The following is a 12,974-nucleotide window of genomic DNA, read 5'->3' on the forward strand; positions in this document are numbered from 1 at the left end:
GCAGAAATATCAGCAAAAGACTTAATCAACAACCTTTGAAAAAAAAGAAGATAAAAAAAAAATTGACATTAAGATTTTTTAAATGTATTTTATATATAACCAGTCTACGTACAGTACCTGTCACTTCAACTATTGACCTTGTTGCTAATACTTTCAATCTTATCTAACAACCCTAAACCAATGACAAACACACATAGTCACCAAAAGTCACATTAAAGTAGATATTCTTCAAGTGATTTGATTGTATGATGAGCGTGAGTCAGGGGAGTGAATCATCACAGACAACAGACTTGGAAGTGGAGGCAGCATGACGGCTGACAAAAATCTATCTACATATTCAGGAAGTAGGAAGTGTGATCTGCCGCATCTGCTCTGTGTGTGTGTCAGTGTCTGTGTGCGAGCGTGTGTTCTGCGGAGGTGTCTGCGTCACATCAGCCACTGACCCATGCGATGAGGAGACCACCATGTCTTTGAAACTACCTCGCAGCTGGGACTTCAGCACCTTCAAGTTGGAGACCGCTCGTATAGGTGAGCGGCTGACCACGATGCATTCACTGACCTTCAGAGCAGAGAGGAAACAAGATGAGTTCTTGAGCACCACTTTTATTTACAGACAAAAAATGTGAGTTTATTGGTTAAAGCGAGATTCTGCATCTGTGTTCTGCGACATCTGTATTGTGAGGTAGGGTTGAAGGTGATGATGATGGTAGTGGCAGTGTGATTGACATGTCTTTTTATGGTAAGACTTGTGAGCTCCAGACTATTTCAACTTTAAGCCTGATTCATTAATAGAGGTGTACTTTGAAGCTCTGCAGCAGCTGGTTTCCTGTCGCATGGAACAAAAGTTGCACCACAGCTAGAATTGGTATTTACCGACAGGAAGTGAGGATCAACTGTCGATCATTACATGTACATAGATAATAAGTTAATTATTACAACCAAATTTTCAATAAACACCTCTGAATTATCGTGTACTTTCATAGTGATGACGAGAAAATGTTAAAACATGTTTGTGTTAGAGTCCTGTTATTGAGAAATTCAGGTATAAGTCCGTAACTTGTTCTTTGTTTCCAAAAGTTTACAGTCTGCAGGGAGACTACTGGTCTAAAGAGGGTCAACATGCATCTGACCTAAAAAAAATCTCTTAAAATAAAGTGAAAGCAAACTCTATATAAAACTTTCTGCAGCCTTCAGCAGTCTCACCGACAGATTTAGGCCAAAAAAAATCTAAAATAATTCACCTTTGTTTCTTCCCTGTCTGACAGCATAACCTATTAAAAGACTCACAGAGGAGAAAAAAGGTCAAAAGGGCAATGAAGATCTTAATAAACCAACAATAGTAACTTAAGTTTGGAGTACACAGGGAGTCACTGCAGGAGTGATCGTTCCAGTCCACACTAGACTACCTAAGATGATAGAAAACAGTAGTGATGGGCTGATGAAGCTTCATGAAGCAATGTCATGTTGTTTATAGTTCAGTAGGTGGCGCCATCAGTTTAAAAATTATGTGATGTTCATTGCAACGGTTGTTGAGATCCATTTCAATCACTTTGGATTCTCTTTTTAGAATAAATCTGTTGTTTTGATGTGCTGATAAAGCTATTTTTAATAATTAAACTGTTCTCTTGTTCGGTTTAATTAAGCAGATTGTTGTTGTTTTTTTTATTTCTTTGTGTTATCAGTTTTTGACCTCTAAAAATGGAAAAAATTATTTGACTTTAGTATAAGATGTCAACAAATTAAACTTGATCCAAATGGAACACTTAAAAAACCCTAACAAACAAATGTATCTGCTCTGGTTTAAGTTGATTTAGTTTTCTGTTGATCCTGTTACAATACTTGACCCTGTTACAATACTTGATCCTGTTACAATACTTGATCCTGTTACAATACTTGACCCTGTTACAGTATGGCCTCCATAAAACCCTCCAGTTCACTCTGCAATTTACATATCACCTAGTTTTGCTTGCAAATCCTGGTATTTACAACGCTGTATGTGCTTCTCAAATGTACTTTAAAATGTGAGCAAGGCCAATTAAAGGACATTTCTAAACTCAATAATTTACCTGGTATCTTAGCTCCAACTTTCATGTTACTATGGTCACAAAATGTTTCCTAGACTCACCATTCCAAGTGTGCTCCTTAAAAAAGTTAACTCAGTCAGATTATAACACAACCAGATGCCGACTGTGTGGATGTACTGCAGGGCCGGGTCTAGACAGGCATGTATGAGGGGGCAGCCACAAATCTTGAGGGGGCATTGTGCCAGGCCCCCTCTTGCCCCTGCCTAGACCCGGCCCTGGTTTGAGGGGGCACAACATTTATTTGAGGGGGCCAGGCCCCCTCTTGCCCCTGCCTAGACCCGGCCCTGATGTACTGTAACATCAAGCCTCGTTAAGTACTTAAAAAAAAGAAAACCACATTTCTAGTATCATAGAGTTTGTCCTCTCAGTCCTCAATAATAAAGAGCAATAAGTTGTTGACAACACAAAACACAAACCACAGTATTTAGTGCTACACATCATCAGATTTGTGGGACAAAATTCACTGTTGGAAATGCTGAAAAAAGTCACAATAACAAGTTATATTTGTCTATTATTTAGGAAGGTAGTATATTGTCCATCATGAAATGAATTCTAAAATCAACATTGATAAAATCACATAGATTTTCATGCTATTTAATTCCAGATATACAGTACTAAATTTGATATGCTGTTTCAGTGATTATTAAACATGTGGTTTTCTAGTAGGTTCAAAGCCAGAAACTACTGTTTGGTCACAGTAAAAGAGAAAGTAGCAGATTGACATTTATTATTTATCTCATATCGGTATAGCAGGGGACTGGAGCATATCCCAGCTGCATAGGGCGAGAGACGGAGGACCCCCTGAACAGCCTGTTACAGGGCACACAGAGAAAATCGACTACTCTCAGACGTACAGACGATATAGAAAACTCAAACTCTATTTGTTTTCTAGACTCTGGGAGGAAACAAGAGAAACCCACGCAACCACAGCGAGAACATTTAAACTACACACAGGAACCCTTAAAGTTGCCTCAAACAGAACCGACAACCCTGTTGTTATAAGGCTACACTACTAACAGAAACAAAAGTGTGATCATTTGTTCAGTAAAATCCAATTCTGTTCCTCAATCACTCAACTTTATTCTGGTCCTGAAGTTCACAGTGGTGTCTGTATATTTGCGTGCAGTTGTGTGACTGTGTGTGGCCGTGTTATCAGCATTACACCACAAGGCTTCAGTGGATCTTCTAGGTGGAGCAGTAACGTGGCAGCTTCCTGTTTACTCAGCTTTCTTCTTCTTCTTCTCCTCTGTCGTCTTATCGTGCACGCTGAATTTAAGAACAAGGGAGTGATCTGGGGATCCGTGAGGTCTGGCCGCCCTGGACCACGTAGACCTCCGTGCTCTCGCATACGTAGTCTGTTGTTGTTGTTGATCTGAGTCGCTGTGGCCACAAAGGGAAGCTGGTCAGGACTGTTTCCATTCAAGCCCTGATGAGCCGCGAGTGTGTTCACTGTCACAACCTGGAGAGGATGTTTGAAAACAGGAAGTGAGGCTCTGTTGTTCAGTCACGGTGCGCAGCTGAGTTCTTCTTATCTGAACTTGATTGACAGCTCGATCCAAGAGTGTGCTGTCAGGGGAGGGAGCCTCGGGCTCGCCAGGGTCCCTCAGGTCCATGGAGAGGCCGCTGAAGGCCGGCTGGCTGAAGAAGCAGCAGAGGTCACTGGTCAAGAACTGGCAGCCGCGCTACTTCGTCCTGAGAGGGAACACGCTGACCTACCACAAGGACGACAAGGAGACCACCATACAGGTCTTCAATCAATCTCTTTAAAAGCTTCAGGAACACATCCTGCTTTACTTCCTGGTGTGGGCAGGATGTGAGACCTTTGCTTTGTTGATGATCACTGACTGTTAGTTTACTTCCTTCAAATCAGAATACACACACAATAATTGAATTCTGTCTGCTATGAATTGTAAAAGCAGCAACTATAAATGTTTTGATTAAAAAACGGGGTTCCACAGGGGTATATGCTTGGATCATTAATCCTAGCATTTTACATGAATTCTACAAACACTCCTGACCTGTCTTAAGTTCCCACAAACGTTTTCCGATAGCAGTACTTTAGTCTTTCATCTGAAACATGTTTTAAATTATTTGTCTGACTTAGAACTATTTTCCTTTCAATAAACCTAAAAAATTCAATTAGTTCATCAAATTAGATCATGCATGTCCACCTCTTCAGGGTTTCATCCAGCTTCAGTCCAGCAAGGTCAATGAGCTCCCGCCAAGCCCAGATGACTCTGGAAAGTTCCTGTTCGAGATCGTACCGCGTGAGTTTTTTACTCTCAAGCATCCACAATTCCTAGTTTACTCCTTATCTGGTCGTCTGTCACACAGTAGTGTAACATTGTGTTGTAGGTACCAATGGTGAGAGGGATCGCTGCTCGTACGTCTTCATGGCCAACTCCCAGACTGACATGGATGAGTGGGTGCGGTCTCTGCGCAGGGTTGTTGGAGCTCCAACCAGAGGTTCAAAAGCTTCTTGATGTTGTTGAATCTAGTAGTGCTGACTGTCTGCATCCATTCTGGTTTAACATGTGTGCTGCTGTTACCTTAACGTGTCTTCTGGAAGCATGTTTTATGTTCAACATCCACAAGAAGCTTCTTCGTCATACTAAGTAAAATGGGAAAAAAGGTCCTACTGATGTTAAAAAGTGATATCAGCCCCAACATAGCACCTTTTTTCTAGTTTCTAGGAAAGCTGCTCAGTTGTGTGTTTGGACACACAATGCTTTGCGTTCTTATTTTTTCTTTTTTTTTTATACAAACTCTTGAAAAGAATTTAAAAACCTTAAAAAAAACCCTCTTAATTAAATTTTAAAATCCAAAATAAGTTAACAATCTTTGCAATCTTTTTCCTTTTACAACTCTGTGAAACAAATTAATGACAAAATCTGCAGCAAATTAAAAAACACAGTGTTAATACAGTGTTATCTTAACTTAAGGTGAGGATTTGAATAACTGCATGTAACACAAATGTTATTGTGCACTTACATAGACACACACATAGAGTGCAAGAGAAAAATTAATCCATCTAAAATAAACCTAACCCTAACCCAAAAAAAATAACAACAACTTACTAACCAATTTAAAAAAAATGGAAACATTGAGGAAAATGTACAAACTACAGAAAAAAATTGGAAATAATAATGTCTTCTAGAAATTCACAAACTCTGAAACAAATGTAAAAGTTTGAACATTTTTTAGACAAAGTTATAAACTTTGGAAACCATTTTGATGTCATCAGAAAAACAACAATTTTTTTTTTCTTATTGTAATTTTGTTTTACGACATCCCAGCCACTGTAACAACATTGCTACCATCTTATTACAAAATAACTGAACTTAACTTAGTGATCTGATCCAGCCTTACACCCCAGCTCGGGCTCTTACGTCTGTGGATCAGAATCTACTGATGGTTCCTCGCACACGGTTCAGGACCAAAGGAGAGAAATCCTTCCAGGCTGTTGCTCCTAAGCTTTGGAACGATCTTCCTCTCTCTTTGCACTTGATGATGTCTACTGACTCCTTCAAAAAACATATGAAGACCTTTTTATTTGTTCAGGCTTTTCCTTGATTTTCTTGGGGCTGCTGTGTTTGTCACTCTGTTGTCTTGGCCTGTTAAAGCATGTATTTTAACTGTTTATTGTTTTGTTGTTTAAGAGCTTTGTGACCCTGTTCTGCAAAAGGAGCTTTATAAATAATAATTACTTACATTACCTTATACACAAAAGTATTTATGCACCAAAGTTATATATTTCTTAGATTTCTGAATTCTGATATTCCAGCTAACATGAGGTCAACAACATGACTACACTTGACTGTGTGTTGAACAGTTGGAATGACGTATGTAAGTAGCTTTTTTTTGCTTCAGTGTTTGGGAAGAGTCTGGAGGACACAGTGACCTACGAGCAGCGCTCAGGCGCTCACACGGTGCCCCTCCTGGTGCAGAAGTGTGTGGAGTTCCTCAGGGAACGTGGTCTGGAGGAGGAGGGGATATTCCGCCTACCTGGTCAAGAAAACGATGTCAAACAATTCCGAGATGCTTTTGATGCTGGAGAGAGGCCGTCATTCCCCAGGTAGCTACAAGAAGTACGAAAAAGATCACTACAGCAGAGAAGGTGATCTAGAACAGACCTTTAGCTGATAATATCATCTGCGTAAATTATTAAATTATGTATTAATAATGTTACTATCAGCAAGTATACACAAGTAAATCAATTTGTAGAGCAAACACCAGCTTGATTCATTCACAGTGCTGTTTCTACAAAAAGGAAAAAAGAAAGTGAGAATGAGATAATTATTTTGTCTTTTAGAATTTTTTTGTTTTTCTTCTGCAACTGATGATAACAAAAAAATAGTCTTGACAAAATGATTACAAGTTTCTTTCACTGTTGAACAAAACACACCAAAGGCTGAACCACATCCTGTCTGACACGATAGAAGCACAGCCTTAATGCTCAAGACTTTCCTCGACAAGTCAACCATAAAAATATAGTAACAATTTAAGATTATGCCTCAAAATGATTGAAGGGTATTATCATGTGATATTGATAAAAAGTGCAAACATATCTATTTTTAATTTATGTTTTAATACATGTACAGTAAGTGAATTATATTTAAAGATGCAAGAAAATGTGTGACTTGATGAATTGAAGATGATAAAAGCTTTATGACATATTTGTTGCTCGCTAACACTGATATGCAATATGTCAAGTCAGTATGTTTGTGGCTTGTATGCTTTAAAAGCTTTAAAAAATATTTAGTTACAGTTTAATGTTTACCCAAAACTAGATCACTTAGCAAGCCTCAAGATAGCATCACTGTTTACGATGTTTAGCTTTCCAGAAACAATGGCAGAATGTCACAACTCATCTCATGCAAGCTGTGGGGCTCCAGGGAAAACTTCCTTTTTTCATTGGTCTTTTTTCAGTGACACTGACGTCCATACGGTGGCGTCCCTGCTCAAACTCTATCTGAGGGAGCTGCCCGAGCCTGTGGTGCCCTGGACTCAATACCAGGACTTCCTGGACTGCACCAACAGACTGGACGTCAGTGCGGAGGAGGTGTGTTTTCATGCGGTGGTGCTGAGTCATGCCTTTCTGACTTCCTTGTCTCCCTTGACCTCAGGGTCAAAGGAACCTGGACAAGCAGATCTCACTCTTGCCCAGGGTCAACTACAACCTCCTCAGTTATGTGTGCCGCTTCCTGTTTGAGGTCCAGCTCCATGCCACCGTCAACAAGATGAGCGTGGAGAACCTGGCAACAGTGATGGGCATCAACCTGCTCAAGCCCCAGATAGAAGACCCCTTCTCTGTGATGAAGGGTAAGATCCCTTCAGGCGGGCATGTCACAGATGAGGTCACTTTCAGTATCTATTTCCTGAAAACATATGATTTATTATTAAGAAAAATAATTAATTAAGTGTAAGGGGATAAAGAGATTTTCCCAAATGAATCATTCAAGTTCCTTTGCTTTTGCAGCGACTCCTCAGATCCAGAGTCTGATGACGGTGATGATCAGAGAACATGAGAGTCTGTTTCCTCTCTCCAAAGACCAGCCCTCCTCCCCTCAGTCTAATCCCGCTGAGAGCCAGAAGAACACGCCTCGCAGCTTTGTGGGCTGGGGGTCCACAGAGGTAGAACTATTTCTCTCTGTTGTTGCAACACGTTTGAGGAGACAGAAATATGAGGAGAAGCTTTATGATCAGCCGGTTTAATAAGGAGACAACAGTAAAAACACTGCTATAAGAGGAAGGACAATGGGTCAAAGTTCATGTTGATCATATATATGAGTATAAACAAGACTAAACATTATATTAGAGCAGAAAAAATAACACGTTCTGAAACTTTCATTAATGTTCTGTTCGGGCTCAAAACCATGTTTTCAAATATTAATGGAGTGAAAATATATAAAATGAACTTAAACATTAAGTGCCTCTTTTTTCCGTTATAGTTGAAGTGATTGTAGCTGTGACAACTCACTACAAACAGACTTTTAAACTTTATTACTTATTTGAATTATTAAGTCTATCAATTCCAATGACAGACAGTCCCAGATCTAAAAACACGGTCCAACTTACTGTCTTTTGTCAAGAATACATATTTTCTCCTGGCGTTTAGACTTTTAATAGTGGGGTGAGCTGCAGTAATCTTTAGTAATGTGGCCTGCCAAATGCTTTTGTGTGGCCCACCGGATGTTTAGATCAAAATAAAGTATATTAATGTTCATGTTGATATGCTGACCTACAAGTATGCTAGTGTTCAATTATCTTATAATCTTATAATAATTATCAACAAGAACAAGAGACTTTCAATAAATTAAAAATTTATGATGAAAGGTCAGAGATGGCGGTAGGATTCATTTCCATCGTGGATTATGCACCGAGAGCACATCTTAAAGCTTCCAAGAAAAGAAATGGAAAAAACTGTCAGTTGAAGTATCCTGAAAACCACCTTATTTCAACGGTAAAGTGACGCGTTCAATGAGTTCACCACACACACAATGTAGTCACTTGTGAGTATTAAGAGTGTGTTTCCTGTCTTTTTTGTGGAAACCATGATGAAACATTGAAACACTTTACCAGTGAAATTAATTAATCACTGTGTCATTTTCACCCCAGGTCGTCAACATTGAGTATTCCCAGAAGGACAAGAAGAGTGTGGCCCCACAGGGAGGCACCTCAGACGTTCCTAAAGAGAAGAACGATGAAAACTTCCTCAGTCCTCGCAAGCGCACACAGACCCTCCCGGTCTTCAATTGCCCTCTCACTGGGATGGCAGCGAAGGCAGACGCTATTAACCGTTGGAGCCGTTACCAAGACATTGCAGAGGAGAAAAGTGGGACGTTGTCAGAGGACATTTTTAGGATTTTGGATCTCAAAAGTTCAGGCAAGCTTTTCAGCGGATCTCCAACGAGCAGCTCTGAAGCAGAAGCAAAGGTTCAGAGAGAAAGTGATAAAACAGCTCTGAACGGAGCAGACGCCACCAAAACTGGCTCCCAGCTTCTTCATAGTAAGACCAGAGAAGAGACCAAACCCAGTTCAAATCTTCTGCAGGGCAAAGACGTGCTGATACCAGAGGAGCCTGAGCAAACAGTCGACAGGTGAGACAATTCACTTCAGTACTGAGGCATAGAGCACAAAAGAGCAGTGACGGTGAGCCATTGTGACTGTTGTGTAATGCCTACAGAAGAGCGATGAACGAAACAGGCTGACTCACGGACACAGTGTTGGGAAAAAAACGTGTCAATTCATGCCCATAATGCTAGTCACAGGATTGGTACTTGAACCCACAACATGAGTGTAGCGCCCAAAAAAGACAGTGAATTACATGTGGTAATCTATGAAACTATTTCCTGACTAAAGCAACACAGCAGCTGCATGTTCAGAAGTGTTTAGAATGAAACCACTTAGACCAGATCCTGAACCACTCTTCAAATACCTGGTGATAATAAATATGTGCTGGGACCTCAACATGATTCTTTTGATTGATAGACTGTAGTTAAGGGGAAATCTCTGCATATGAGTAGTGATGTGTTGATAAAGCTTCATGAAGCGGTATCTTATTTTCAGAGTCCACTAGATGCCGCTCTCTGCTCTATAATCTATTGTTTTAAACAGCTATTCTATATATACATCACGTCATTTTTAAACTGAGGGCGCCACCTACTGAGCTTTTTTCTTTAAAGAACACTACTTCAAGATCAACAGGATGTTAGTGCTGTCCTTACCACAATTTACCTGAACTTAAATTCTGTCTGGCTTTATGCTAGGAAAATAACCCCAAACATAGTGTTCAACTTACTTTTCAGGAAAACAAGACAAACTTTACCTGGATCCTAGAGACTCCACAAAGCCACTTTGAGTTTGATTGATTTCTCGATTTGTACAGTGTTACTTAGAAAAGCTCCACACTGGCTAAAGCTGCCTACTGTCCTAGTTCTATTCCAAATGTAAATCATTTTTTAAATGTATATATGTATGGTCTTTATTATTTAAAGATGGTGTTTCTTTAGTTTTTAATGAGTACATTTGTGCTGTTTCGATTGGTCTCATGAACATTTGGTGTTTTTCTACAGCCTACAGCAGCGGAACAAGGAATTGAACGTGACCATTGCACATCTACAGACGGCCCTAAAGGCAGAGCGTAGCCGTGTGGCTGCTTTGGAGACTTGCCTGAAAAATGCAGAGAGCAGCAGGGACGAGGCTCTACGGCAAAACCAGGAACTGCAAACAGACATTGAACGGCTCTGCAGTAAAAAGCCTCAAGCTCCCACATGACAGATGTAGACAGACTTACAAATAAAAAACCTCCATACGACGTTGTATATTTTAAATGGCAAATATTTTTAACATAGTACAGTGGTGAGGGTCAGTTGAAATGTATATTTAAGTGGACTTCGTCAATAGTATTTAAATAAAAGTCTGTTAAAGAAATGTTGGTTTTATTTGTCTTCAGACACAGTGTGTATTAGAATCAATCATAGAGCATTTGTTCATGAAGCTTCATCAGCATAACACCTTTTTTTTTACATGTCTGTGTAAGTTAGCTCCAGAATTCAGTGTCATTGAGCTCATATGATTTGACTTATTTAGATAAAAAAAAAGGAAAATTCTTAAAAGTTACTGATAATAATATATAAAGAATAAATGTGAAAATATTTATGGGAAACCAAATTGTAGCTGCTTGTTGAAAGTCTTGTTATTCCATATTCTGTTCGTATAAGGTGATTTATTTAAGGTTAAAACTTCAAACTCTACTCTTGAGCAAAAGCTCAGTGATTGACAATCTGCAACAGCAGATAGGATGAAAGTGAAAACAATGAGGGAATGTCCTGTCATTCAAAAAGGAGCCTGGAAAGATAAAATAAGCAGTATGGACGTAAACGACTGAAGGATTACGTCAAAACTGGAACTTCCCGCTTTGGAAGTGTGTCACGATGTAGTATGGTTTCCTGATGATGATAAAAGTTAAAACATCAAAAGCTTATTCAGATTTTTCATGTGAAATAACTCAGAAGTAAATTACAGCCAGAGGGAGTTTAGTAGATGAGAGGTTTTGTTTTAGATGCTAAAAAATCCATAGCATATTATTGTATCTCTCTCAACACAACCTGAACTTGTAACTGATTTACTGACTCGTAAGACTGCAGACGTGTGACAGTCAAATAAACACAGTGTCACAGTAAAAGCTTCTCCTTCACAGTTGGTCTTGTGAATGGATTTGGATGTCCAGTTTATTAGACATAACATAACAGATCACTCTCAGATATAACACCACAAGATATTATCTGATGGAAACCATTTGTCCAAAAATAGCGAACCTGACTCCCCAATAATCCTTCTTTCTAGTGGCCGAAGCCTTTAATAAAGACCAGATGGATGGAAGTGTGTGTGAATGTGTGCACTGAGACATTCCCATTATCAAGCCTTCTCACTGCCGTCAGGAAGAAGTGGTAGCCTGTTGTTGCGGCAGAAGTCTAACAGTGGAAGAGATAACAGCTCGTCTGTCAAGTGTCAGCCTGGCAGATGAGCATCAACACAATCGGGGGGGTATCAGAGGGTCACACAAAGAAGCTCTGGAATGAACCAAAGTTTAGCAGTGGGACAACAGTGCAGGTGGTGATTAGCTCAGTTATCTTACCACGGAAGTGGCTCTCTAAGTGTGGAATTTATCTCTTTGCAAAGTTCCTTAAATTCCTACTTTCATTGACCTAGATAACTTTACTTTTATAGTCCTTATAGTGACTTGAGGAGAGACCAATATACTAATGGTAAGAACTCTAGATTACTACAAGAAACAGGCATGTGCAGTGATATGTCCAAGGGGTATAGGCCACCCATGATTGAATTTAAAGAGGCTCATAAATGCAGTGTTTTTGGCTTGCTCATTTTCAAACTCAGGTCTTCTAAACAAGATTTTATGATCTTTAATTTCATCAACACCTTTTTGAAATAAAAGCATTGACTCATTCTCTCTGTGAAATAGACATTTAGAATGCTAAGGAAAGGTACCGCCATGCTCATAAAGCCTAATAGTTATCAAATACTTTAGGAAGAGACTCGTCCAAAACACTCAAGTGCACAAATATGGTTGTAAATAGTCTTCATGAACACAGTAATACCAAAATATTTAGATTTCAGAACAATATGGGAGAGGTTGTTGCATGTTTAGGCAACATATTATATTCAATATATTCTATTCTATATGATATAAATGTTTTAAAAAAGCTGCCCCTTAATGTAAGAGAAGCTTTATTATTTTTTTAATAAACAGTCATCTTTAACAACCATTATTATAACTAACTTGAATCAGTTTGATACTGCACCGATCCTAATATATACAATTACTTTATGATTGAATGGTCTTACATTACAATATCTGCATTTATAGACCTTTGCATGAATATTTAATATAATAGTGTACTTAAAGTAGGCTTTTACTGTTATATCACGACTAACAATAATAAGCATTAAAATGTGATTAATCAGAGCTTAAATTAAGAACACAAACATTTTTCTATAAATTGTGTTGGAAGTGGGGTGCTCGCTGTTTCCCGGTCAAATTTGCAAGTGTGTCTAATCCTTCTGAAAAACCCTGATGACTGTGTGCAAAGCAACTATGAGACACTTTTCAGTAGCTGCAGCTAGAGCAAGAGAAGGCAGTCTAATGACATCATGTTGAGTAAGCAAGTAAAAGACCACGCAAGAATGCAGAAAGGAGTCGGTGAAGTATGGCTGAACTCACTTGTGTCAGTGGAAGAACTTGTGCTTGAATAAGAGTTATTTACCTTGAATTTGAAATGTCATGACCCTCACGTTTGTTGTAAAATGTTTTGAGAAGGAGATGTAAACACACCACTTCTTTAAATGTGTTTAGTTTTAGTTCTGATA

General features: G+C 39.1%; 1 protein-coding gene across 1 annotated transcript; it reads left to right on the plus strand.

Moving 5' to 3' along the window:
- The first annotated feature begins 371 nt into the window (after positions 1-371).
- arhgap25 (Rho GTPase activating protein 25) lies at positions 372-10,517 on the plus strand. The gene is made up of 10 exons (XM_087796981.1): positions 372-528; positions 3,634-3,830; positions 4,264-4,351; positions 4,440-4,550; positions 5,955-6,159; positions 7,014-7,146; positions 7,211-7,406; positions 7,564-7,718; positions 8,703-9,184; positions 10,160-10,517. The coding sequence occupies exons 1-10, from the start codon at positions 465-467 to the stop codon at positions 10,359-10,361; spliced, it is 1,833 nt and encodes a 610-aa protein (XP_087653107.1). The 5' UTR covers positions 372-464; the 3' UTR covers positions 10,362-10,517.
- The last annotated feature ends 2,457 nt before the right edge of the window (positions 10,518-12,974 follow it).

Source organism: Callionymus lyra, chromosome 1 (genome assembly GCF_982586985.1).
Source record: "Callionymus lyra chromosome 1, fCalLyr1.hap1.1, whole genome shotgun sequence".
NCBI classification, from domain to species: Eukaryota; Metazoa; Chordata; class Actinopteri; order Syngnathiformes; family Callionymidae; genus Callionymus; species Callionymus lyra.